Below are 27905 nucleotides of genomic sequence, written 5' to 3' on the forward strand. Positions count from 1 at the left end.
GGTGGCAATCTGAAATCTGCTGCCCCTTCAAAGTCTCCTGTGGTTCAGTGGCTTTCACATCCAGAAGCTAACACACTAAGCATTCAAAAGAATATGCCAATGTTTCCTCTAGATCTGTGAGACACATTCCATTCTTATCTGACTCTCTGATCTAACTGTGACTATACCAGCTTATGGTCACCTTGGCTTGCATGGCCACCCAATCATTGATTGCCCTGATGATGTTCAGCTTTGCTCTATCCTGTTTCAAGAAGCATTCTTAAATCTCAGCAACTAGTTACAAGTTCACATACATACACATTAATCCTCTCATAATTAAAAATACAAGATAATAGTTTGCTGATCAGTGAACAAAGTATTTATTCAGCACCCATGTGCCAAGCACAGTGCTAGGCACTGTGGTGGATACAAAAATTAAGACATAGTCCCTGCCCTTAAGGAGCTTACATTCTCATGAAGGAAACAAAACTAACATACACGTAGCATCTAGGAACAGTACAAGACAATATATGGTTTGGTATAAGAATTTTAGTACAGGTTTGAAGCTTCATAAGGATTTAAAGAAGATAATGAACTAGACTTCAGTATTAAGATTTGAATGTTGGGTCTTGAAAGACTGAAGAGACTTAAATTGAGGTCTCTGCTAGGTAAAGTGGGAGCAAGCTTCAGAGGAAGACAGAGATATGCATTTGATAAAGGCCAGGAACTGACTGCAGACTTCTGCACAGAGTCGCTCAGCCATAGAAGCAAAGTTCAAGAGCTTTGAAGAAAACTCAAAATAATAAGTAGCTTAGTCATCCTGAAGAGGAGCGAAGGGCGGGACATTGGCTAACACAGATAGAACTCACCTGTCAAAGGAAAACACAGCCACAAAATAAAACAGTGGCAGAAGGCATGGCAATTCTAGGAAGCATGTTACACAACATGCCAATAGCTCCAGTGTTCCCTAATTCCCAGACGACCCTAGAGACAGTGTTATGGTTCTGTTTCAAGATCCAGGATGTGGATGTTTTACCTCACACAAGTACAAAAGAAATATAAAAGACAGGAGGACACAGAAGGATGACAGAAAAAGAAGTGGAAGAAACAAGTAAAAATTCATAGTGAAAAAAACACACCAAAGTATATAAAATGTATCTCCGAGGGAGATGCAATTGGCATGTCCATTCATCTTTAAATGAACATATATTGTAAGTCTATAAAAACAAAACAAAACCCCTGTGCTTTAGGTGTGCTTTTTTGGTTATTTCTGGTACAATCCAGGAAATGTCTCAAAACTATATTCATGTATGCTTAATCATCACAGAATCCCATAATCCAATCTCACTTTTCTGGTGACTCACTTTTGGAAGAATCCGAATCAAGAGGTTTGCTGGGGAAATGAGGACTTTTCCTCGTATCCAGTTACCTGTCGAACGACACAGGGGCAGGGACACAAATGTGGGACTGGCCAAACTACTAAGTGACTGAAATTGGCACTTGCAGGGCACAGTGTGGAGCACAGCATGGTATTTTGCCACTAGGAATTGGCATCCTAAACACCAGAGACTGCTTGAGGCTATGCATCCAAAATGCATTTCCTGTTTTACCCAGTCAGTAATATGTACAGGTATTCACTACTTAAAATGAACAGCTGGTGAAGAGATTTTAGAATTAAATCTTTACCATAAAAATTCCACTAAGTAGCTACATCTAAAATTAACTTGGGGACAATAAATAAAACCTAAAGAAACTCATTCTGGCTCAAAAGCAAGCAATAATAATAAAAATAAATTCCTAAAAGTTACCAATAAAGCTTTCTTGAACAGAAACAATGATTAAACTTAAGAATTCCACAAGGTTCATACAATCTAAGATTGTCATTAAACTTAAAAAAATTTTTAAACAAGAGAAAAGCAGTCCCGTTAAAACACATTCCATAAAATCCTCTTCAGTTATTCATTAGCAACATGTAACATGCCAGTACTCATTTCATTCCCTATGCATTTTCCACTTAGTTGCTAAAATGCTTTCTACCTCAAAGACAAGTTGAAAATTTTCACCTTGAATGCTTACTATAGCTTATTCAAGTCTATGCCAAACTCTGAGAAAGAGCTCATTCTGGAAAGCAACTCAGCCAAAATAGGGCGATCCAGTCTGGGGAGTCCTGTGCCTATCTGATGTTTATGAAAACTATCTGAGATCATCTGTCTGGGCTCTGATAGAGCAGCACAGATGTAAAACAAGATGTAATATCTTTGACAAGCGCTCACTGAACCATCAGTGTGGCTGCCTCCAAATACCCTACCTGACCTCCCAGGAAGGTGAACTAGGCACTTGGCTCTGCAAAGGTTTTGAGCTTTTCTTGAAATGAATGACAAGAGGAACAGATGTCCAGCAGCTGCCCATTCATATGCCCGTGCTTTGACAAAGGGTGACCATTACTAATTCGGGAATTTCTTAGTGGAGAAGTTCCAGCTAAAAGAGATGTCACAGTTGCTTTTTGTTTACAGCTGACTTGCCTACAGATTCCTCTGCTACAAATCACCCTCCCTCCTCTCTTCTGTGGTTTTCAGACAGAGAACCATCTGAATAGCAGAAACCAATCTTCCTCCTACTGAAGCTACCACTTTGAACTAGTCAGAGTACGAAACAGCTGTGCATTTCCAATCTTGAAATCAAATCCAGTCGGAAGCAGTGGGGACACGAGGGCAGACACGGAAACCGCTGTGTTCAGACCTACGCAGGAGAGCTAGAACACATTACCATGACTTAAAAGATCACACGAAGCTTAAATACAGTGTGAGAGAGATGGAATTCAGTTTTATTTTGTCCTCTCTGAAACTTCCATTTACACCACGGCCTTGTCTATCAAAGAAGAGTAGGAAACACCCTGCCTTACGCCACAGAGCTCAAGTACCCATGTACTTTTAGAGGCAGCAGGGTATCTGTTTCTCCATTTTTTGGCTCCAAGAGGTTATACTTTTAGTACCAGCATAGTGAGGAACCCCTGGCAAACTGTTGGAAATGTCTTCTGTGTTAGTCAGTGTACCATTCCGTAAAGTGCTTCTGGAGTTAAAATCTGTCACGCTGTCAAAAGTGTCCACACTTTTGCAATAAGGGATAAAAGAATCCCAATGGGCATTTCACTGAGTCCTTCTCAGATGGGCCTCATAACTGGCACAGCTGTGTTACCCTCCAAGGCGCTGGCCCTCACCCCAGGCAAAGCCTCCTGGCCGCTCTTCAGGTAGTGGGTTGTAATTGGGATCCTCATCTGGTGTATCAAAAATAGTCCTCCTAAAACACACAGAATGGTTCAGTGCCAGAGCCATCTCAGATCAGAAGTACTAGAAAGCAGTTAATCTCCACAGGGCTTCCACAAACAGAGAAGTGTCACCTCTGCCTGCCAACTAAAGAGGGTATTACACCTAAAAGGTTCCACAATTACTTAACATTTACATTAACTTACCTCCTTTACTAATTTTTACTACAGAAGCAAAAAATGCTGACAAAGTACCTGGAATAGTCAAATCCACAGGTGGTTGCTGGATGACAGGAATAGGGAATTAATCAATGGGCCGAGCTTTAGGATTACAAAATAAAAACACTCTTTTTTTGTTTTGTTTTTTGTTTTTGTTTGTTTGTTTTTCGAGACAGGGTTTCTCTGTGTAGCTTTGGAGCCAGGACACTCACTCTGTAGACCAGGCTGGTCTTGAACTCACAGAGATCCGCCGGCCTCTGCCTCCTGAGTGCTGGGATTAAAGACGTGTGCCACCAATGCCGGCTAAGATAAAAACATTCTAAGGATAGTGGCCATATTAGCACAACACAAATGCTCTTAACACCACTGCACTGCTCATTTAAAAATGATTAAGATAATGTGTCCTGTATTGGGGTGTGTCGACTTAGTTTCAAGGACATTCATCACTCCAATTACAAAAGGAAAAGCAATAACTAATGTCAATAATAAGGGAGTAACACAATTACAATAAATATGAATCACAGAGTATCATGTAGCCACTAAAATTCTGCAGGGCATTTATAATGGAAAAGTACCCCCCTCCACCCCTAGACAGGATTTTTCTATGTGTAGTCCTAGCTTCCTGGAACTGGTTCTATAGAACAGGCTGGCCTGATCTTAAACTCTGACATCCACCCACTTCTGTCCTCCAGACAGGCGTGTGCCACCACACCCAGTTAGGGAAAATATTACATTTTAGCTGAGGGCGGGTACATCATGACTTTAATCCTAGCACTCAGGAGGCAGAGGCAGGTGGATCTCCATGAATTCAAGGCCAGCCTAGTCTACAAAGTGAGTTCTAGGACAGCCAGAGCAACACAAAACCCTGTCCCAAAAAACTAGCACCCACCCCCCAAATACAGATAGTCTGGAGAGATGGCTCAGAAATTAAGAGCACTTGCTACTCTTGTAGAAGACCTAGGTTTGGTTCCCAGCACCCACATCAGGGAGTTTACAACAACTTGTAACTCCAGCTCCAGGACACATTGTCCCTGGTCTCTGCAGGCACACACCCATGCATATAGTGCACATAAAATGCAGGCATACAGCCTCGTAAACACATTTATAAAATAAATCTTTAAAAGAAATTAAAATTATATAGCTATTTTTAAAAAAGCATATACTGACAGTTACCCAATCCCATGTTCAGCCCTAAACACATCTTCATACAAGCAACCCAAATGGACCAAATAGGTAAATAGATTTTGTAAATGTCTGTGTAATGATCATTTAAAAAGAGGTCATAAATTGGATAGGGAGTAGGGATTCACAGTAGAAGGGGAGAGAGGGAGAATTGGAAATGATGTAGATACAGTAATCAGGTAGGAAATGACCAAAAAAGCTATGAAAGGTACAAGACTACCTATCAAAAGTCAGTCAAAGGACACTGCTACGTGTACGTAGAATTTCAGACGATTTTACTTCCTGTGGTGGATTGAATAGGTATGGCCTCCATAGACTCATGTGTTTGAATGCTTGGCCCATAGGAGGTGGTTCTATTAGGAGGTATGGTCTTGTTGGAGGAAGTGTGTCACTGTGGGGTGGGCTTTGGGGTCTCCTATGCTCAAGCTACACCCACAGTGAGACAGACCAGTTCTTGTTGACTGTGAGTCGAGATACAGAACTCTTAGCTCCTTCTCCAGCACCACGTCTGCCTGCATGCCACCATATCATACCATGATGATAATGGACTAAACCTCTGAAACTGTAAGCCAGCCCCAGTTAAATGTTTTCCTTTATAAGAGTTGCTGTGGTCATGGTGTCTTTTCACAGCAATAGAAACCCTAATTAAGATACCCCTTCCTGGGCTGGAGAGATGGCTCAGAGGTTAAGAGCACCGGCTGCTCTTCCAGAGGTCCTGATTTCAATTCCCAGCAACCACATGGTGGCTCACAACCATCTGTTATGAGATCTGGTGCCCTCTTCTGGTGTGCAGATATATATGGAAGCAGAATGTTATATACATAATAAACAAATAAAATCTTTAAAAAAAAAAGATACCCCTTCCTTTTGTTTTGTAATAAAAATTTTTTCCCTCTTGAAATGGATTCTTGGTATGTTACCTAGGCTGACATCAAATTTTGAATTCTGCCTCAGCCTTCAGAGTGGATAGGATGACAGGCATATACTAGCAAAGCTCATTCTTCTCCGCTTCCTTAAAGATATATTTACTTTCCTTCTATTTATTTTTCATTTTAGTTCTTTTTTTAAAAGGTTTATTTATTTATGTATTTTATGTACATAGGTATTTTGTCTGCATGTACATCTGTAACCAAAAAAGGGCATCAGATCCATGGGATCACTGTTATAGATGGTTGTGAGCCACCATGTGCATGCTGGGAATTGAACTCAGGACCTCTGGAAAAGCAACCAGCACTCTTCACCACTGAGCCATCTCTCCAGCCCCTTATTAAGTCTATGGGTGTTTTGCCTGCATGTATGTCTGTGCATCATGTGCTTGCAGTGCCTATAGAGGCCATGTGATCTCACGTTGGATCCCACGGAACTGAAGTTATAAACAGTTGTTAGCAGCTATACGGGCACTGGGAATTGAAACTGGGTCTTCTAAAAGAACAGTCAGTGCTGTTAACCACTGAGCCATCTTCATTCTTTTTTGGTTAACTATTCTACAACAGAGAATTTGTATCAAACCATTTTGTCATCTCAACAGAGCCTTGTTTGTTTGTTATTGAGACAGGGTTTCTTTGTGTAGTCCAAAACTGTCTAGCGACCCCCCCCCCTCCCAGCACCACCGCAATAGTTCCCAAGGATACAAAATTCTATAGCAGAAACAGGTCTTATAATAAAAAATAAAGAGATGTGCTTCAAATCAGACTGCTTGGTGGTGGAACAGCTAGTCTGGCTTCAGTTCCAAAGCCTTTTCCATTCTATTTTCCTGTGTATCTCTACCACCTGCTTTGCTGGTCAGAACACCATCAGAAATGTCCTCTGAACTTTGTGGCTCATTCACTTTTCATTGACTTCTCTCAACTTGGATATCAGCTTTCATAAAAGCAGCAGGGACCTATATTCTAGTGGTCACTCAGGACAATAATTGCAAAGTCATCTCCACAATGTCAAGAGTCCAGTAAACACAACCATGGCCTAATCTGCTTCTGGCCAATCCAAGGGTTCCCCATTGTAGACACGTTGCTCAATCTACAAACACTGACATGAACCACATGGATCAGGAGCTAAGGGAGCCCAAAATGAACCATGACCATGGTTTGTCTGCATGGAATGTGAAACATGGTGTCAAATACTCACAAAATAGAAGGTGTTTTCAGAATTCTTATTCCACCAGGCTGATTGGGAAATATATCTTCCAAGAAAAAATATATGTGCCCAACTGCAATACCTATAATCAACCAGAAATAAAGGATAAAAAGGAAGATTAAAATTTCAATTTTAAGTTCCCTACCAACATAGGCTTTATTTAGGATAAGTGTAATTATTGAAAATTAATGAGCTAATATTATCTTTCAGATATAATTATTAAACAACCTTGCAATAGCTATATATAGGAAGACTAAACAGAATAAACATGAGACAGTGACAAAATACATTTTCAGGTAAAAGAGTACAAAAAGTAGTGATAAGATGCTTACCCAGAAGGTCCACAATAATTGAGTTCCCCAATAACAAGGAAAACCCCATGAGCACCCAGGGCAGAAAGGGGGCCTGGAAGTTTAGAAGACCAAAGAAGTTCATGCGGACATAGGGGTTCCTTCGGCTCCACACGTACACCAGCATTATTGTAAAGGCCTGGCCTAAAAAAACTAAGCTCACAAACAACCCAAAAAGCTAGCAAGTGGAATTAAGGAAAATATCAACATGAAAGCATGCTAGGGAAGGCTACATAAGAACTAAAGATCAACCTTTCACTGAAATCTGAATTAGAAAAGCTAAGTAGTGAGTGGAATTTTTAAGAAGAAAAGTCTGAAATTAATTATCCAATGCAACTAGGGGAAAACTAGCTTGGGCTAATTTATCCAGATCATAGCTACTACAGACTAAACCTCTGCTTTTGTGATGTTCTTGCCTTTTTGGAAAACATTATTTCCTTTGTCAGTAAGTACAGTGAAGATCACTCCCACTGACATCTTCACAGGTGCTGAAGCACACAGGCTGGAACAGAGCACACAGCACTAATCTAAGTCTGTTACACACAACAAAATCCTTCTCTTTTAAAAAATATTCTATCAGTTTAAACAGTGACTTAATACATGTCTTACCAACTTAGTGAAAGCGAAGTCTCCCACCAACAGTGACGTAACTGAGATGCTTCAAGACAACCCACCTGGGTTAAAAGTTCCTGCTCGGCGGATCCTCCTGTCCAACCTCTAGGCTTGGAAACTGTCACAGTGGGCTGTGAAGTAAGTGGGAGCACCCTGAGGCTACAGTCTGGATATCTACTTTTATCTGTTTGGAGTAGCTAGTGAGTCACGGGAGACAGATGAACCGATCGAGGAATAGACAGACTGTTCTTTAATATTTTCCTGTATTCTATTTGTTGAAGGATACAGTCATTAAAAATCCACCAAAAAGGAACATAAATACAAAGTCTGCTGTCCGACCTCGGAAAGAGCCTTCTTCTAGCATTCGACAGTAACGATATCTTAAGTTTCAAGTTAAGAAAATATTAAGGGCGCACATTAAAGATAAAATGTAATGAACCACTAAAACATACTTGGGCTTCATACTACACAGTCAAGCTGCATTTCTCTAAGAATGTTTAATCTGGTTTCTTTTCTACCCATCAAACATTTTAGGCAACAACAAAACTAGCACCATATTTTACAAAGCTGGTCCCTGGCTTGGAAGCTAATTCAAATACTGCATGAACATGCTTCCAGTCACCATTACACCTCTTCCAATTTGTACTATTGTCTTTCCCATGTTCAGACACATGTGAATTTGCACCATCCTTGGTTTGCCAATTTGGAAGAAATCTCTTCAAAGAAGCTTTGTGTGATAACTACTTTTCCAGGCCAGGCGGGCTAAGCATTTCTATACTCTAGTCCATAAAAACTGTAACAAAAAACCTTTTATAAGAAACTTATCAGAATGATAGCCTATGCAGGAAACACACACACACACACACACACACACACACACACACACACACAAATTCTAGGACTTAAGTCCCAACACCGTAAAGGCCCTCTATCTCCTGCAGATGAGCTGTAGTGCTGGGTGCAAGAGGAATGAGTAGTGCAGCACATCTAAGCACTATCTGGCTCTCTGATAACCATGGCTTTCCTTGGCTTTCCAACCTACATGTCAAGCCCTGCAGACATTTTGGCACTCACTGTTTTTTTTAGCCTTGCAAACCATGGTCCTCAATCTCATAAAGCCATTCCAAATCCTGGGGAAAATTATGTTGAGTTACCAATGTCTCGGGCTGACTTACCACTGGCTGATGCTGACATTATTTTATAAATATGCCTACAATAAACCACAGCTTAAGGACACCAATCTTTTAACAATTGGAACCTCCTATGTAAACAAAGAGCTACAAAGAGTTTCAAAATATTACAATCTGATTACAAACTATAGACCCAGATGCCGTAACTAAAATGTTATAAAAAAACAAACAAGAGTAATAGTTTCAACTTACAATATATATTACGTGAACCTAAAATTTTGATGTTGACTCCATTTAAAAGGATACAGAAAAATCATGTTAAACAAAAAATTGAATCCAACTGGACCAAAAAATAAGAAATTGGTGATTAGTCTCCATATCTGCAAGGGCATGGGGGAAGCAAGAGAAAAACACATTAAGTAAAATGTATAACCAGGAAACATTTCTATAGTAAAATAAAAACAACGTTCTACATGATGCTGAGGCTCCAAAGTCCTAGGTGGGGCCCATTCAAATGTGATACCCAATCTGATTCTGGATTTGGGTTGTGTGTGTGTGTGTGTGTGTGTGTGTGTGTGTGTGTGTGTGTGTGTGTGTGTGTGATGCTTCTAGTTAAAAGACCAAAATATACTAATTGGACTGTGAAATTTTTATGGCTGATAGAACAGAGTGCTTTTATATATATAACAGAGTGCAGTCATTATAAGGAGGAGTTTACAGGCACTACAAACTTCAGGGATCCAGCATTTAAAGGTGCTGAGAGAAGTTCCTATATTAGCCACAACATCCTGATGGAAAAATTCTAAGATAGTTGGGTTCTTCCTCAACTTCCTCCAAGAACTAATGCTCCAAGAGTCAAGGAAAGATATAAGAGCAGTCTCACTTAGACAACCTACACCTACCCACAAAGCTTTACATCATTTATGTGATCTTAGTAATCTTGTGAGACAAGAAAGCTGATGTGACTAGTCTCATCTCACAGATAAGGAATCTTAAGACTTAAGGGTTTTTGAAGGGCATGCAGCCAGGTAGCAAATAGCAAATCTAGAACTCCTAATTCCAAACTTGGTGCAAGAATTTAACCTTGGCCAGGGATGATTGCTCATCTCTATAATCCTAGTACTAAGGAGCCCAGGCAGGAGAATCACTCAATATTGTTAAGTTCAAGAGTTTCCCAGGATACATGAGAGACCCTATGGTTTTGCTGTTGTTAAAAAAAAAAAAAAAATACGGTGGTGGCACTCCCCTTCAATCCCAGCACTTGGGAGGCAGAGGCAGGCAGATCTCTGTGAGTTCGAAGCCAGCCTGGTCTACAGAGTGAGTTCCAGGACAGGCTCAAAAGCAATACAGAGAAACCCTGTCTCGATTACCCCCCCCCCCAAAAAAAAAGGTGATGCACACCATGTGATCCTAGAAGGCTGAGGCAGGATGATATCACAAAACCATGCCAGCCAAGCTACAAAACAAACTATCTCAAAAAATAAACAAAAAACAAACCAAAGAACTTAACCCTAGGCAGTCACACCACACAAGTCAGTAGGAAACAATCCCAGGAAAGGCCACAGGAAAATACCTAGCAAAGACATTATTGGAGGGCTGACTGCTTCATACACCATTAAACCCTCCATCACTGGCAACTATTTGTGACAATTAATGTTGACAGTGCCCTATAAGGCAAATTCTGGGCAGTTCCTCTGTAAGGGAGTTTCTAGACTCAGTCACTTGAGGTGGGAAGGAAAACACTAGCTGGGAGGGCAATCCCATGGGCTGGGATCCTAGAACAACTACATAGGAGGAAGTGAACTAAGCAACCACTCTTGTCTGTTTCCTCACAGAGGGCTGCAATGGGACCAACGGCCTTAAACTCTGGGTGCTGTGACTTCCCAACCACAATGGACTTCACCAACTAACCAAGGGCCTAATAGTCAGGTATTCTGTCACAGCAGTGAGAAAAGGAACCAGCACTCTGTTCTTCACAAGGAAACAATCCAGTTTTATGGGATTGCTCCTAAGAGTTCATAGAATCCTCATCCCAGTGAGGACACTGCACATGAAACCCCCCATGTAAAGCTGAGTGGTGATAGCCCATGCCTTCAATTATTCTAGCACTCAGGAGGCAAAGGCAGGCAGATCTCTGTGAGTTCAAGGCCAGCTTGGTCTAGAGAGCAAGTTCCAGGACAGCCAGGACTACACAGAGAAACCTTGTATCAAAAAACCAAACCAAACCAACAAAAAACCCCAAGTAAGGGTGAGAGATGTGATTTATCCGAGGGCACACAAAAGCTGCATCTTGAAGGGCAAGCTAGAGTTCAATGTGTGCAAAGGGAGTGGAACACATCTGGGACAGGGACCAGCACGAATAAAGCAGAATTACAGCCATTGAGATCTAGCCTTCACCGAGAGTGTGGAATGATCACCCTGGCAGGAAAACACACTTCTCTTTAGCATTTTAATCACTGGAAAAAGACTTCTTCAAACTGGACTCTAATAAGCCAAAATACTGTTTTAGAGAATGGTCTTTTAGACTTGTGTTAGTATGATCTGACTTCTGGAAGGCAGATAGCAGATAAGTGCTAAAGCTCTACCAGAACTGAGTTTATAAGCTAGACTGTGAGGATTAACAACAGTGGTAGGTGGGTCTGGTGGTGAGATGACAAAAGAAGACTATCCTGTGAGACTCCCTGGGCAGCTAGCTGGCCAGTCTATTCTCAAATCATATCATTATCATTACCATTATTATTATTATCATTGGTTGTTGTTACTATTGCTTGTGTTTTGAAACAATTCCTTGATGTGTAGTTCAAACTGGCCTCGATTTCCTGACTTCTGGGATTCCGGCCACATTAATTCTGAACTAGTTGTAGTCAAATGCAGGAACTCAATACACCAAAAACATACTAAAAGTAGATGCATTCCAAATTCTCACCCTTGGCACTTTTCTTAAGACAGGATCTCCTAGGTAGCCCGATCAAACCAGAACTTGCCATCCTCCTGCTTGATCTGCTGGTTCCTGACTCCACCCTTGGCAATTCTAATTTGGTATATGAAAAAGAGCTCACAAATAACCTAGCATCTCTTAAATGATTCTGAAGTCCAACCAAGCTGCAGAATTACTTCTTAACATCTCAATAAGACTTATAATCAGAGCCCCCCCCCAATTATTTTTGAGACTGTATCTGACAGGTTTTATTACTTACTAAACAATAAGAAAAAAGGTAGTGGTAACATTAATCATAGTAGCCTTAGACCACTTACTTGAAAGTGTTTAAAAATTAGTTCAGGATTGAAGTATAACTGAAAAGGTGTGATCAATTCCAACTGCTGAAATGGAAAAAGAGCTTCTTAAATCAGATCAATTGTAAAACAAAAATTCGGCATTAACGACAAGGGGCCAGTAGCTCTAATAATTTCTGTTGTCACTTGGAGTAAATTCCTGTCTTGCTTGTGATGGCTGGTAAGAGATTCTTTAGAATTCGCACAACCGTTTTGTATCCTTAATACACAATGCAAGTTTGATGTTGCAATATTTGAGGGTGCTATAAGGTAGGCAGGTGGGGATATTTTAGAGACAAGACAACAGCATCTTTTACGTGTGTCGCGTGGTCAGCACCCGAAACAGCTGGGCAAGACAACTCCGAGTAAGAGATTCGAGGCCCCGCTACCATCAGGGCTAGACACAAGCGGCCAGTTCTTATATCCACGGGCCGTCTTTTGAAAGATGTTTCCAGACCACTCGAGATTTTTTTTTATCCTTAATACAGAAGTCTGTGAACCCAGCGGACCTTGCTCCCGCTAGTCACCTGGCCATAGCGAGGGCTGAGATACATTTTTGGGTGGGCGGCTCCCGCAGCTCTGACTCGCTACAGGTCTGGATTTCATCTCTCGGTAACTGACCTGCCCCTTCATGGAGGAGCACTTCCTTTTCAGGTCACTGGCTTGGCACCCTTGGGACTATCCCGAACCCTAGAGTCAGCTCCGGATGTCTCCACCCACCCCTGGGACCAAACCCTCTGGGCTTCTCTGCGGCCCAAACCCGTTTTCTGAAGACCCAGTCATAGCTAGCCTGAAAAAAGGAGGACGTGGCGCCACAGCTGCTCACCACGGCCGCGGTGGTGAGGACGCAGGCGGTAGTGTAGGCGCGGCTGACCGGCGGGATCTGCAGGTACTCCAGCCGGAGGCTCTGGTACGCCATCTTCCCCACCGCGCCTGCCCCCCTTCCCCTTCCGCCAGTATGCCAGGCGGCGGGGCGGACTCAAAGCCGGCCTCCAGCCTTACCACCGCTGTCCAATCAGCGCCGGGCACTCGGCCGGCCACCAATCGCTGGCGCCTTGCGGACCGCTCACCCACCAATCACGAGTTGCGTTTCCGCGTCGGCCCATCCTTACTTCTCTGCCTACCAACGAAGAGAGAAAGTACCAGTTCCTTCCGCCAATCCCTGCTGGCCACAGCTAGCTTTCCCTCCTCGTCCCCTCCTTTCACCAATCCAAGTGCCCACTTTTGACGCCAGGGCCGGCCAATCAGGAGTGCGGTCCATCCCGCCTTTGCGTTTGTTCGCGGAGGCACGTTTCAGTCGCCTCTGAGGAGTCGCTGCTGCCGCCTTCCTACTGCAGCTCCGTGCGGTTTGAAGGGAGTGGCGGGAAGCCGGTGTGTGGCAGACTCCATCACCCCGGGATCGCTTCGGTAGGGGCCGTGTGTTCTCTGAAGAGGAGCGGAAAGGGCGGGGCTGCAGGAGCGCCGTCGTTTCAGGCGCGCCCCAGCGTTCTGCAGGGTATCCTTCACACGGCCGCCCTGGGCCCGGAGACCTGGACGTCCCGGCATGCAGTGCGGCCGCAGGGTGGGACGGGAGCTGGAGATGCCGGAAGCGCTTCCCGCCCTGCGGTTTTCTTGGGCATTGTCTGTGGTGGCCGAAGGCTCCGTCACACTCGTCGAGATGGTGTGGGTGCCTCCCGTGTTTAACTTGAGCCTCAGGAACTCTGTCTAGCAGAGGAGAGATGGTAGATGAGTTAGTAACACTGAGGGGAAAGCGAAGGAGGTAGTGGCTGGTTCTTCAGGGATGTGTGTTCGAACTGGTTCTTGAAGGATCTGTGCTCGATGCGTGCCCACTTGAAGGAAAAGGGAACTGAATTCGGTTGTGTTGGAGCAAAGACAATCCTGGTCGTGGCAGAAGCATTCGACAAGTTAATAGAAGCATTAAAAAACTGTGGGGCAACGTGTGACTGTCAAGTCTAGTAGGAACCAAGTGAAGGCTGGACAGAGTGGCATTTAAAATTCATATAAGGCTGAACGCAGTGGCACCTGCCTGTGACTCCTAGACATTCTGGAGGCTGAGGCCAGAGGATTTGTTGAGTCCTGAAGTTCTAGAGGAGATTGGGGGCAAACACAAGAAGAGTGGTCTTAACTTGTTTGTAAAACTACAGCGCTACCACCTCGCCGTAGCGTTGCCAGTGTAACAGAAAAGGCAAAATTGGAACTTGTCTCTGAACAAGTTTGGATTTAGGAACTTGGTTAGAATTGGTGTGTGTGTGTGTGTGTGTGTGTCAATGGTACATCAATGCAGGATTGTTGAAAACTTTGAGACAAAGTTAGGATGCAAACCTAGAGAAATCTAGTGTGCAAGTTGTCTGTAGGTTGACCCATCGTTTGGGTAGTTTTTAATAGACATCCATCTTACTTGGATAATGAGAATATTGTATTCTAGAAAGGGCATCCTCATATAAACAGCGGAGGTGGAGGTGGAGGGCAGAGGTAGTTTCAATGTCCAAACAGTATGTGAGGCCGCATGGTTTTAATTTTTAAGATACAGTGTGGGGCTGGGAATGTAGCAGTAGAGTGCAAAACTAGCTTGTAAAAGGCCCTGAACATAATACTTAGCACTATAGGAAGGAAAAACAAGTTTGTGACTACCAAATTGGCAAAATGTTAAAGTGTTGGCAGATAAAAGAAGTTCCAGACTGCTACAAGTGAGTGTAAACCAGCCTAGATGTTCTGAGAATGTTTTGGCTGTATTTATTGACGCTATATATGCAAATATCTGGCAAGTCCCTAAGAAGATATCACCGGAAGATCTCAGTATCACCCCCCTCTGCAACTTAATTGAAGAAACCTAAACGAGTTACCAGCAGACCTATTAGGTGATGCTCATTCATCAAAACTGGAATCATCTGTTTTCTTGGGAGATGACTTAATAGCTCCAAGCTTCCTAGCAATTTAAATGAAAATTAAGAGCTGTTTTGAGACCCTATTTTGGAATACAAAGGATGTTTATCCTTCTATACTAATGCTACAGACTCAAAATCAGTTCTCTAACCGATCAGTTATGAGCATAAAAGAATATCCTGTAAAATGAGACTTTTAACAGTGGAAGGCTTAAAAAGGACAGGTGCTACTAAAATGTTTCATCCTCTGGTGGGACAACTAAATACCCATGTCTGTCCCCCACTCTGATGATTTCTTCAGCATGTTAGAACAGTGAGAAATGGTTTAGTCTCATTACCAAGTTAAAGTGAAGGCACAGCCACATAATACACATGCTTCACTTAAAAAAAAAATGTAGCCAGGTGCCACATGCCTTTAATACTAGCATTCACCCTTGGGAGGCAGGGGCAGGTAGATCTCTTGTTCTAAGCCAGGCTTGTCTACAGATTGACTTCCAAGACAGCCAGGGCTATCCAGAGAAACCCTGTAAGTCATAATCTTGAGTAACTGCTATCTTAGAATACAGTTCTCTAAAAGCAGTTATTATGTCATGGCTCAACAGTAAAGACCCCATGCTACTTCTCCCAGAGTGTCTGAGTTTGCATCCCAGCACTCATGTTCAGTGGCTCACACTGCCTATAACTCTGATTGCAGCTGGTCTGACACCCTCTCCTGGACTCCAAGGGCACCTGTGTGCATGTGCCTAATGCACACACATAAATAGTAAGATTAAGTATTTTAAAGTTATTGTACAAAACTGAAAGAACTTAAGTCTTCTTAGGTGACCCAGTGACTGAATGGAAAGTGGTAAACAAAAGGCAAAATTATAAAGTTGAGGCCTGATAAGGAAACGACCAATATGAATTAAAAGAAGAACAGTAATTTAAACTGTATTCCAGCAATAATGAAGGCTATTCTGACTTTAAGGTCATATCATATGGCATGTTTCTGACTTTGTTCCCAACATAGTCTCTTAAATGTTTCTCTGACTTCCAGATTTGTGCAATCTGTGGTATTAAAGGATCATGCAAACTTGTTTCAAAATAGTGAACAAGTAAGAGTGATTTAGAACTAGTTAGAGCAGGTGATCTCTGATCCTAGACTGGGAGACAGATGTTACTGTTACTATTTGAATGAAAGTTCTTGCAAATGTATCCTTAGGTGGTTTGAAGGTAAAAAAGTGAACTTTCAGAAAGAATACTCTGTCTTAATATGGAATGCCATTAATCTTATCATTGTGGCTTGCTAGTGAAGCATATCCTCAGTTGCACCTGCAGAATTTTATATTGGTGTGCCATGGACCAATCAGAAAGAGCCTCACATTATTCCATTTCAGTGTCATAGTTTGACTTATAACTGATTTCTTGTTACCTTTCTTTAAAATGTGTGTTTATTTATTTTGCCTGCATGTATATGTACTTTGTGTGTGCCTGGTTCCCACAGTGGCCAGAAGAAGGCATTGGATTCCCTAGAACTGGAGTTACAGATTGTGTGAGCCATCATGTGGGTGATGGGAAATGAACCTGGTTCTTCTTCTTCTTCTTCTTTTTTAAAGGTTTTATTTATTTATTTATTTATTTATTTATTTATTTATTTATTAGTATACAACATTCTGCTTCCATGTATATCTGCACACCAGAAGAAGGCACCAGATCTCATAACGGATGGTTGTGAGCCACCATGCGGTTGCTGGGAATTGAACTCAGGACCTCTCAAAGAACAGTCAGTGCTCTTAACCTCTGAGCCATCTCTCCAGCCCGAACCTGGGTCTTCTATAAGAGGAGCTAGAGCTCCTAACCACTGACCCATTTCTCCATCCCCAACTATCTTGTTGTTTGTTGTTGTTTAATAATTTTATTTTTTGAAATGTATGTGTATGAGTGTTTTGATTGCATTTATGTATATGTACCATGTGTATGCCTGGCCCCCCAAAGAGATTAGAACAGGACCTTGGATTCCCTGGAACTGGAGTTTTGCATGGTTATGAGCCACCTTGTAGATGTTGGGAACTGAATCCAGGTTTCTGCAAGGATAGGTGCTCTTAACCATTTGTAGTACTAATTCTAGTTGGTAATAATAATAAAAATCTAGAGACAGCTGAAGATCAGAAAAGCAAAGTGTCCAGCCACTAGAGAGTTCTCACAAATGCTCAGACCAAAAGGGTGATCCTGTCCTCAGATTTTATCTCCAGACTGCACTGAGCTCCTGTAGCCTCTGATGGGGATGTCCTGTGTATGTTTATGTTATTGATTGTTGAATAAAGCACTGTTTGGCCAATGAGGTAGCAAGTTAGGTGGGACTAGGAGTCAAGGAGGATTCTGGGAAATGTAGTATAAAGAAGTCTGTGATCCAGGCAGGAAATGACATAGCAGGCAGACTCATATATAAGCAAGGACAAACAGGAAGTCATCCCTTTTCTCTCCCTCCTGCTCTCTGCTCTGGAGTCACCATGTACCTGTCAGGAAGACAGGACACAAGGCTGGCATCCTCTATAAGATGAGTCTTATAAAATATATAGATTATGATTATGGTTGATAATTAAGACGGATGTGTACTCAAAGGTCTGACAAGTTTCTTGATTATTGGGTTGGTAGGGAAGGACTGTCTTGTTTTACGCTGTGTATCAGTCTTCCCTAACACAACTGTCACAAACACAGGATAGATCTAAGGGGATTGAGTTTACTTCTCATGTGTAATCATTGAATTTGTGTCAACCTTTTCCTTTAAGGAACAGCAACTTCGTACTAAACTGGGTGGGTATGGATGTGGGTCAGGGGCTGAGAGGGAGAATAGGTGCATAAAAGGAAACTTTTTTTTTTTTTTTTTGGTTTGTTTGTTTGGTTTGGTTTTTTGAGACAGGGTTTCTCTGCATTGTTTTGGAGCCTGTCCTGGAACTCGCTCTGTAGACCAGGCTGACCTCATAGAGATCCACCTGCCTCTGCCTCCCAAGTGTTGGGATTAAAGGCCTGGACATTTACCTGGCATATGTGTGTATGATAGAACTGATACACTGCTGTGATCAGGGTTAGTTAAGTAAATGAGTGCAATAAGATGAAGTGATTAGGACGTTAAAATGTAAAAATGGGAAAACAATATTTGTAGGGGCTGGAGGGGTGGCTCCCTACTTCAGAGATGTTGTTGCCTTTGGAGAGGGCCTGAGTTGGGTTCCCAGTAAGTTGAGTTCCCAGCACTCTCAGCTATCTACAATTCCAGTTCCAGGGAACCCAACACCTTCTTCTTCTTCTTCTTCTTTTTTTTTTTTTTTGTAGGCATCTTCATGTATGTGTATATACACAGGCGGGTGCATGCACATACACATAAAAAGAGTTCTAGGCCAATCAGAGCTACCTGTCTAAAACAGCACCACAAATCTTAAAAGTATAGGTCTGGTATCCTGCTCATTGGGAGGCTAAGGTTAGAAAAGTTGAAATTTTGAAGCCAGCCTAAGCAATGTAGTGAGGCCCCGTCTCAAGAAAACAAAACCCTAGTAGGAACATAATCTGTGAGAAGTGTTCAGGAAGTAAAAATCTTCCAGGCCAGAGATACTCTATGAACAACACTACAAAAATTCTATTTATATAGCCATATAGTTATCACCACTGTATTTAAACCATGACATATGTAAATTCTCAAGGTTGAGAATTTATATATGTAATTGTCCACACCATTGGCTATATTTTTTTTCACTTAAATCTTTTAAGAAATTCATCTGGTAGTTGAAGTAGCAGTTTGTAGATTACCTTAAGCACCCTTACCTGAGAATGGAGTAAAACTTCTCTTATCTCCATAATAAGCACATAGTTACTAGTAGGACAAAAATGCCAAGGTTAAGCTCCCGTGGCTATAAGGAAATGGGATGACATGTTTCTAGATGCTTACACTGGAAAAGAATGCCTCTCAGATCCTTGAAACATGTCAGGGTAAAGGCTTAGTTGGTTTTTTCTCAGATGGCTAGGGTGAAAGACAATGAGGTAATTAAAATAATAGAACATGGGACCTAAAAGGAATGGGGAAAGAAGTTAAGTGGAAGTAGTGTGAGCCGCTTGAGGTACAATTAGACTGACAGTTAGACTAGTACAGGGCAGGGTTAAGATGTAGCTCAGTTAGTAGAGTGCTTATCTGGGCCCCAGGTTCTAACCTCAGCACCACATAAAAAGTTGGCTTGTTGGTATACTCCTGTGATCCAAGCACTCTAGTGGTAGAGGTAGAAGGAGTAGAAGTTCAAGATCATCCTCAGCTATATACCAAGTTTGAGACCAGTTTGGGCTGCATGAGACTCTGCCACAAATGAAAGAAGAGTTGAGGCCAACCTGTGGGCTGCACAGTAATAGACTGTCTCAAAATGTGGTGGCATGTGTAGATCATTGAAGCTCAAAAACAAAACAGGTCTCTGGGGTATTGAGACCACCTTTTAAACTTTTAAAGTTGCCCAAGATAACAGAACTGAGAAGGTTGGGCTTGTGCCTAAGTCTTCAGCAATAATAACTGAGGGAAATGAACAATAAAGTATAGGAAAGAGACTAAGAGAGGCAAGGGCTTCTGTCTTTCTTTGGACAATTAAGGCTAGAGGAAACATCAGGTATCAAAGGAGCACAAACACCCTTGTTTTTAATTTGCTTTCTTTGCTTGCTTATCAGTAACAGTGTTTGTTACATTTCTTTGATGATTTTGCCGAAATAAAATTTCTTTCCTTTTGTACTTGCAGGTTTTCACAGTTGAGGGCAGCAAAGAAAGCAGGATGTCTGTGGATCCGATGGCCTATGAGGCCCAGTTCTTTGGCTTCACACCACAGACTTGCTTACTGAGGATCTACATAGCATTTCAAGACCACCTATTTGAAGTGATGCAGGCTGTGGAACACGTAATCCTAAAGAAGCTGGAGGGCATGCCAGACTCTGAGATTAGCCCTGTCCAAATTCGTAAATGCACAGAGAAGTTCCTTTGCTTCATGAAAGGACGTTTTGATAACCTTTTTGGCAGAATGGAGCAGCTGATTTTGCAGTCGGTTTTGTGTATTCCCCCAAACATCCTGCTTCCTGAAGATAAGTGTCAGGAGACGCATCCTTTTAATGAAGAAAAATTCCAGCTTCTCAAAAAGGAAATTGAAGAGTTACAGGAGAAGTATAAGGTTGAATTACGCACTGAGCAGGCCCTTCTTGCAGAATTAGAGGAGCAAAAAGCTGTTAAAGCCAAACTCAAAGAGACCTTGACTTTCTTTGATGAGCTTGAAAACATTGGCAGAGATCATGGAACTAGTAACTTTAGGGAGAGCTTGGTGTCCCTGGTCCAGAACTGTAGAAAACTCCAGAACATTAGAGACAATGTAGAAAAACAAAGCAAAAGACTGGAAACACTGTAACTTCTCAGCATTGAAAAGAAAGAGCATGTAAATAAGTAGCTTTTCTTTGATTACTCTTATGTTTGAGGTCTTTTCTCTCTCCTTTCCCAGGTTCCACAAAGCAGATTGGCAGATCTTCTAGAACTGCAGGCTCCAATTGAGATCTCTAAAGCAGAGTTTGTGTTCATCTGGTTTTTCCTTCTGAAATTGGGTTGACCACCCTTTTATCTGATAACACCTCGAGTTCTTCTTTTGGGATTGTACCTATTCAGCTGTTAGGGGTGCTTTAGTGTGATTTCAGGAGGGAGTGGAATCCTGTGTAAATCAGGCCTGTATGTTCATTCACTGAGTGTTGGAGTGCAACCTGAGGTATATCAGGGACTAATAAAGCAGAAAAGCTGGGCTGGGGACACAGCTCAGTGGTAGAGTATGCTCAGCATGTGAGTCCTCAGGTTGAACATGCCACACTTTGGAGAGAAGCAAAAGGAGGAGGGGGAAGGACAAAAAAAAAGCAAAGGGGGAAACAAGGCACAGCAGAGGGATCAGGGATATGAGGTGAAGTATACTGCAATATTAGGAGAGCTGTGCCCTACTCATGTAAGATTCAAGTCGAGCTTAAAAGAGAAGGCATTAGCCACATACCTGAAGGATCATCCTTGGCAGGGGCTGATGATACCAGTCAGCAGGTATAAGTACTTGTAGTATAAGCCTGGTGACCCAAGTTGGATCCCCAGAACCCTTGTAAAGGTGGAAAGAGATTTGATTCACAGAATTGTACTCTGACTTCTAAAGGTACACTGTGGCATGTGCATACACACATATACATACACAGTAATTTTTTTAAAGAGTAAACAAAACCTCTGTGTATGTTTGTGTGCCATTAAAAAACTAACTCCTAACTGGGTGGTGGTGGTGCATACCTTTATTTAGTTCTAGCACTTGGGAGGCAGAAAGCAGGCAAATCTCTGTGAGTTCGAGACCAGCCTGGTCTACAAGAGCTAGTTCCAGGACAGATTCCAAAGCTGCACAGGAAAACAAAACAAAACAAACAAAAAAACCTGACTCCTAGCTGGCTGTTGTGCACACCATTGATCCCAGCACTTGGGAGGCAGAGGCAGTAGGGTCTCTTGGGGGAGTTTAGCCTGGGCTACATAAAGAGTGAGGGCAGCCTGGGCTACATAGAGAGACCCTGTCTCAAAAACAAAACAAAAAAAAAACAAAAAAAACCCCAAATATGATTCATGACACTTTAGATTGGTAAAAAGACTTTATTGGAGACTCTTGGATTAGATAAAGGAACAATTTGCATCGGGGTTTTGCATTGAGGGAGTGGTTAGATTCTGAAAATAACAAGGAAAAGTTGGGGATGTACAGCGAAGGGACAGAATGGACAAAAGGTTGTCATCAGAGGGAAAATGACTAAAGGGGACCCTGTTAGGGTTTGAATGTGTACAACAAAATCCATGTGTTAAAACTAACTTCCTAGTGATACAGTGTTGAAGTTAAACATTTATACTTTGATTAATGCCAAGGGAATGAAGGAGTTTTGCTGAGTGAGTTTTCAATAAAAAACACGAGTTCCAGCCACTCTGTGATTTTACTCTGAAACACCTCCACCATGGGAAGAGGCAGCTAGAAGACATTTTCCTTAACTTTGGACTTCCTAATCTCTAGACCTGTAATAAATATTTACATGTTACCTTGCAGATTAATATATAGGAAGAGATTCTTAATTCAGCACTGGCTTATTTGGGAGGAATGTTTAAAGAATGATGCCATAGCCAAAGACGCTTCTACTTTGGTCATGAGCCCTTTGTGATCTCAATTGTTTTGACTGACTGAAGATAACTTGAGAGAAGGATTAAACCAACTGATTTCTTTATTAACCAGTCATCACACGTGGGCCAGCCAGTACAGCACACTTTTATCAGTAGCTTTGCTTACACTGGGAGCTTTCTAAAAAAGACTATTCTTGGCTTTGGTACAGAAGAAAGATTGTTTTTGTTTCCAGAACAACTTCTTTGCAAGAGTAAGGCCCTGGTGGTGGTAAGCAGTTAACCTTGGAGTCCATCAGGACTGGGAGAAAAGCCAATCCCCTTTATGACTTCTTGGTTTTTTGTTTTTGTTTTTGTTTTGGCAAGGTTTCATGTACTTAGATTGGCCTTTACCTACAAAATATTGGCATTGCTGTTTGCCACCACACCTGGCTCTTTGTAAGTGTAATCAAGTTCAGTATAAAGAGACCATCTTGAATTAACTTGGTGGGCTCTGATCTAGTGATGCCATATATACCTCCAAGGAGGAAGCAAAGGCCAGGGAGGGCAAAAGGAAGATTTGAGATGAAAGACAAGCTGTCTTGTTACTCTAGACACTTTGGAATACTGCAGTCATAAGGTGGAAGAGCTGGGGCACAGATATTTAGAGCTAGAATTTGTGTGGTCCTGTGGACACATTGTAGATTTCTGGCCTACACAGCTGTGAAAATAAATTCCTGGTGTTTTGAGTTTTTTGCAGCAGCCATGGACCTAGTGAAATCAGAATAAGATACTGATAAGGGAATAGGATATCTTTTAGGGAAGTAAAATCTGAGGCCTTTCATGCTGTCCCAGATAGCGAAGTTCTAACATCTCCCTCAAGCATGTTTCATAATCTGAAATGATTTCATGTGTCCGTATCATATATTTGCCCACCACTGACAACTCAATAGAACAGGACACTTGCCCCAAACAATTGGCACTGGGTTAATTTTGATCTGCTGGAAATAGATGGCTGATGTTTTACCTGCCCACAGCATTCATAACACTTGAGTTGTCCTTTGAGAAATTATTTTCATGTTGTCCCTTTGGGCTAAACGTATATGTGTGATCTCAATTAGGCCAATAAAAGTCTAGAATTTTAGAAATACATGGTTTTGGTACTAGGTATTGAACCTAGAGAGTTCACACTAAGCAGTACTGAACGCTGCATTCCTAGGATTTGAGCAACATAAAACGTGGGCCAAAGGGATGGGTACATTTGATTATTTTTAAGATTTATTTATGTGTCTGATCCCCAGAACTGGAGTCACCATGTGGGTCATGGAAGCTTAAACCCTGTCCTCTGCAAGAATCCTGAGTATTCTTAGCCCCTGAGTCATTTCTCCAGCTCATAGGTGATTTGTTTTATGGCCATATTCTAAAAGGCTGCTTATTGATAGGCAAGAAAAGTCTTGATAATTTGGACAATGCAACCTTGAAATTGTTATATTTATAAGACTATACAGAAGCAGTTACCTGAAAAATAAGTAGTCAGATGCATAATCACTGTGGGAAACCTAAACCGCTTAACAGGAAGGTAGGCCAGACAGTTGATGATGCTAAAGCAACATGTGGATGAGGGGAAAGCAGTGATTAGAAATTATAGGCCACCCAGCACTTGGGAGGCAGAGATAGGTGATCTTTGAGTTCAAGGCCAGCCTGGTCTATAAAGTGAGTTCCAGGACAGCCAGGGTTACACAGAGAAACCTTATTTCAAAAAGCCAAAAAGAAAATACAGGCCAAACATTGGAGTCCAGTAAAACCAGAAAGTTCAAAGAAAATGAGCAGATGTAGGGAACACAGCCAATAAGACAATATTGGAATGTGGGAAGAAAAGTAATTGAGTCTTGGGTCTGGGTAGACTTGGAAGGCAATGATGGGTCAATGTTAGAGGCTCAAGTGCAACAGTAGGGAGACTATTTGTGGGACAATAATACATCAGAAGTAAGGGACAGATACAGGTTATTTTTGTTGTACTTAGCATTGAACCTCAGGTTCTTAGCATTGAAATATAACCCAGACAGGGGCTGTATAATTGAGATTTTAAAATTTTAGTTATATCCCTTTATATGCCATATGCTGGCTGGTGCTTGTGAAGGCCAGAAGAGGGCGTCAGGTCCCTGGGACTAACAGGTGCTGGGAATCCAATTCCAGTCCTCTGGAGGAGCAGCAAGCATGCTTTTGTTATTTGGTTGGTTGGTTGGTTTGGTCTAGGGTCATAGGAGGAAAAGGTTTATTTCCTCTTAATATTTCAAGGTAATAGCCTATCTTTGAGGGAAGTCAGGGCAGGGACTCAAGCCTGGAGGCAGAAACTGAAGCAGAGACCATGGAAGGATGCTGCTTACTCTATGGCTTGCTCAACTTGTTTTAATTTTATTATTAAAACATAGTTACATAATTTCCTCCTTGTCTTTACTCCCTCCAACCCTTCCCATGCCCCTCTTCTCAAATTCATGGCCCTTAAATTGTTACTGAACACACACACACACACACACAAATACAACCTGCTGAGTCTGTTTAGTGTTGTGTGTATAAGCTTCACCCATAATACCTCAACAATGTGGCTGCCTAAACAAAGTCTGAACAAGGACACCATCAATACACATGCTAACAACACAAAAGGGGGGATCTCACTGGGTCCCACCCATCCCTACAGGAATACTGAAAGGGAGGGAGGGTGGGAGAATTAGTCTTTCCAGGGATGAGCCCCCTAATTAACTAATATGATACAACAAGAATTCTAAATGTCTGAGCCATCTCTAGTCCAGACATTGAAGTCAATGTTAATATTGTAAAGGCAGTATGTCTAACAGTGGTATAATTGGTAGAACTAGATGCTTGAATTTGGGATAGAAAATGGGAACTTAGGTATCAGGAAAGTATCAAGATAACATGGAATAATAAATACTAAGGAATGGGTAATTTGGTTTGGGGACTAGAGGAAGGAATCTACTATTGGGATGATACGGTCATACCTAGGACTGTAAAGTGAGGGCCATGCTTGGAAAACATGAGCCCGTAGGGATTCAGTGGGGAGCAGTATTAGGGGATAGTACTGTCCAGTGTCCAAGGGTAAAAAACTGATAGATACTTGTCACCATACCTTGGACATGTAATTTGGGGGAACTAACATTGATGTTTAGAGAGAATTACTGTAAATAGGCTGTCATAAGGGAACAGTGGATGTCAGACTTGTGGTACTTAAACTGCAGAGAAGCAGGATACCAAGTCACCTGGTGATACAGGATTAGGGAAGGCCAGGACTGTGAAGGAAGGCCCTTTTTATGGGAAAAGCAGTTTATAAAATCCCAAGCTGGGTGAATCATGGGGGCAGATTCAGAGCTTATGAGGGACTTTGCTGGGCCAGGAGTACCTTAATAAGGAGCCAACTGGGAATGAAATACCGAGGAGCAGTGGACAGTGAGGCCATGCTGCAGTGGCAAACCTGATGTTAGGGGCTTGTGGATATAGGAACCTGGACATAGTGACAGATGCCACAGAGGGAATTGTCTAGCTATTTGGAGTGAAGAGATTTTGTATCTAGGAATGCTGGGTAATTAAGTCAGCTTTACAGGGATAGTGGGAATGTCTTAAAGAGTGGGGCGTAAAATCTGGAGCAGAATAGCAAGTCTAGCAAGGGCCATCAAATAGTTGGAAGTTAATGAACAACAATACAAAGGAGACTGAGAAGTTCCATCAGACATGCCACAATTACAGACATTGAGTAGAGTATAGCAGCGTTGGAGGACTGCATGTGAACGACTGACATTCACAAGTAAACAAAGCGGGTAGGCAAATAACCTGCAAAGGTGAGTTCTGGTATTTAGTTTTTTTGAGTCTGAGATGACAAGTGCAGCAGGAAAACTCTTATTATTGACAGTCCCAATCCCAGCTCCTTCATCTTGGTCCCTTAGCTTCAGGGGGCCTCCAGGCTGAAATGAAGTCGCCTGAGAATTCTCTAGTGTAGTCCTCCCATGAACCCCAGCAAAGGAAGACCCTCAGTCTCATCTCACGGAATCCACGGATTCTAGTCCTCCATCCCTGAAGGTCTGTGGTCTCCTGTTCCACACAGTCCAAAAAATCTGTCTTGAGCGTTGGCTTTCTGATGTTCAACTCCGCTTACTACAGTCCTTGGGTCCTCCTGGTAGCCACAAAACCTAAAGTGGGGAGAAAATGCCCAGGCTGCATCAGCTCCAACCCCTGAGAGCACAGAATCATACCTTGACAAACACCACTCACCTGCAGCTTCCAGCCATACCCGCTGCTTTCCCAGTTCCACCAGCTTGGTGTGCTGAGTTCTTACTGAAACAGGCTCATAGACACAACAGGTTCATTTTTGTGTGACGCAGTAGCGGCATGGGGCTCCAGCACTACAGCAATGGCACTGAATCTCTGGGTACCCTCTCTGGGAGGCCTCGGGCTCGGGTCTGCTTCATACCTTTTCAGCAACAGAAGCTTGGACTCAGTCTGCGCTCTACAAACGCAAAAACACTGGGCCCTCACATCACAAAGTGGTAGGGTACAGAGACATCATCTTAGTCATGAACGGGGTTCAATCCAATCAGGATCATAAACGTTACAGACTAATTGCACTCAATGTGTGGGTGAAAGCAGCACTGCTAATTCATTGCCCGGCAGCGACTTTGGACCTTTTGATGAACAGTTACACAAAGCAACAGCAAGGAAAGACATCAAATGCTAGATGAAAGGGGTGCAGCGCATCTCCAAAACAAAAGGCTGCGTATTCCCCTATCCCAATCGCCCCACCCCCACCCTGTCGGACCCTGGTTGCTTAGGCAAGCTGCAAATGGATATAGGTGAAAATGCAGGAAGTGATGGAGAAGGCGATGGCCGCGTAGATGAAGATGGATAGGTGAGGGAAATGGTCGAGGTAGCAGCCCTCGTCCACCAGAGGCTCCTCTTCCTCGGGCTCGGGGCGCACAGCGGCCTTTCGGGACTGTCCAGTGCGGGTCCTCGGATCCCTCCCGCCCACACGCCGACCAGATTTCCTGCCAGCCGACTTGGGTGCACGGACAGTGTGGCCCTCTTCCGGGGGCGGCTTATCGAAGAGGCCCTCGGACTCAGGGTCAGAGTCAAAATACATCTGCTCTGGAGCCCAGGGCTTGCGCGGAAAGGAACCTTTAGCCATCGGCGCAGAAGACGGGCAGGCGGGTCAGCTGCTGAGACTGGGAGGCGAAGTCCCCACAGGGTCGCAGTGCAGTGGGTGGTGGCCCAGACTGCAGCAGTATTTCTACACTCAGTGTGGATGGGGATTGTGGGGGCGGAGCCAGCAGAGCAGGGGTCCTCTGCGGGTCCAGGGCCTCTCTGCCCAGATAGCCACTTTCTCTGGCTCCACCTTTCCACCCACAGCCTGTTGCAGAGGTTGGCCAGCCAGTTTCTAGTATCTCCCAAGTCTTGGTGCAGGCAGGTCTGTCTCCATAGCAACGAAACTGGCATGCGGGGGAGGAGGCGAGAGGAGCTTGTTGGGATCTCCCAGCTAGTAAGGGGGTGTCTTGGCATTCTGAAAGATGAAATGCAGGGGTTGAAGCTCCAAGCTGTGCAAGGAGCTTCCCAAGGGTTTTAGGCCTCCTTTTCAAAGACACGAATAATGTAAGGTCTTAAAAATTGATAGGCAGACACGTGTAATGAGGTGATGCACAAATGCGCAGTTTTATAACAAAGGACATCGCGTTGCTGCATGAGATCCAG

At 42.8% G+C, this 27905-nt stretch overlaps 3 protein-coding genes across 10 annotated transcripts; 1 reads left to right on the forward strand and 2 right to left on the reverse strand.

Annotated features, from left to right (window-relative positions):
- Positions 1-335: 335 nt before the first annotated feature.
- Derl2 (derlin 2) lies at positions 336-13260 on the reverse strand. 6 transcript variants are annotated; one of them, XM_035447507.1, is made up of 8 exons: positions 13143-13260; positions 12123-12188; positions 11794-11898; positions 9174-9247; positions 8024-8117; positions 7108-7303; positions 6767-6857; positions 341-3276 (listed from the first exon to the last, which is right to left on the reverse strand). In XM_035447507.1, exons 4-8 carry the CDS (start codon positions 9182-9184, stop codon positions 3171-3173), a joined length of 498 nt encoding a protein of 165 aa, XP_035303398.1. In that variant the 5' UTR covers positions 9185-9247; positions 11794-11898; positions 12123-12188; positions 13143-13260; the 3' UTR covers positions 341-3170. The 6 variants fall into 6 exon arrangements, with proteins under 6 accessions (XP_027282673.1, XP_035303397.1, XP_035303396.1 ...); XM_027426872.2 differs by lacking the exons at positions 11794-11898; positions 13143-13260 and adding an exon at positions 12967-13124 and having other exon boundaries at positions 336-3276; XM_035447506.1 differs by lacking the exons at positions 11794-11898; positions 13143-13260 and adding an exon at positions 12967-13100 and having other exon boundaries at positions 336-3276; positions 12123-12185.
- A 156-nt stretch (positions 13261-13416) lies between these two features.
- Positions 13417-21299, forward strand: Mis12 (MIS12 kinetochore complex component). Of its 3 annotated transcripts, none has more exons than XM_027426875.2 (2): positions 13417-13547; positions 19768-21299. In XM_027426875.2, the coding sequence occupies exon 2, from the start codon at positions 19801-19803 to the stop codon at positions 20419-20421; it is 621 nt and encodes a 206-aa protein (XP_027282676.1). In that variant the 5' UTR covers positions 13417-13547; positions 19768-19800; the 3' UTR covers positions 20422-21299. The 3 variants fall into 3 exon arrangements, with proteins under 3 accessions (XP_027282676.1, XP_027282677.1, XP_027282678.1); XM_027426876.2 differs by lacking the exon at positions 13417-13547 and adding an exon at positions 13661-13802; XM_027426877.2 differs by lacking the exon at positions 13417-13547 and adding an exon at positions 13832-14998.
- Positions 21300-26860: 5561 nt separating this feature from the next.
- On the reverse strand, positions 26861-27345 carry LOC100773672. Its single transcript, XM_035447508.1, has one exon. The coding sequence runs from the start codon at positions 27343-27345 to the stop codon at positions 26989-26991; it is 357 nt and encodes a 118-aa protein (XP_035303399.1). The 3' UTR covers positions 26861-26988.
- Between the last annotated feature and the right edge of the window lie 560 nt (positions 27346-27905).

The sequence above is a fragment of the Cricetulus griseus genome, chromosome 7, assembly GCF_003668045.3.
Source record: "Cricetulus griseus strain 17A/GY chromosome 7, alternate assembly CriGri-PICRH-1.0, whole genome shotgun sequence".
In the NCBI taxonomy this organism is placed as follows: domain Eukaryota; kingdom Metazoa; phylum Chordata; class Mammalia; order Rodentia; family Cricetidae; genus Cricetulus; species Cricetulus griseus.

Coding starts and splice junctions, on each gene's coding strand:
- Derl2 (XM_035447505.1), bottom strand. CDS start 13,059: ATGGCGTACCAGAGCCTCCGGCTGGAGTACCTGCAGATCCCGCCGGTC. Junction 7,304..8,023: donor TTGGTGGATTTTTAATGACT/GTATCCTTCAAC, acceptor TCCACTTGCTAG/CTTTTTGGGTTGTTTGTGAG. Junction 3,277..6,766: donor CTGAAAACACCTTCTATTTT/GTGAGTATTTGA, acceptor TGTGTGTTTTAG/GAGGACTATTTTTGATACAC.
- Mis12 (XM_027426875.2), top strand. CDS start 19,801: ATGTCTGTGGATCCGATGGCCTATGAGGCCCAGTTCTTTGGCTTCACA.
- LOC100773672 (XM_035447508.1), bottom strand. CDS start 27,345: ATGGCTAAAGGTTCCTTTCCGCGCAAGCCCTGGGCTCCAGAGCAGATG.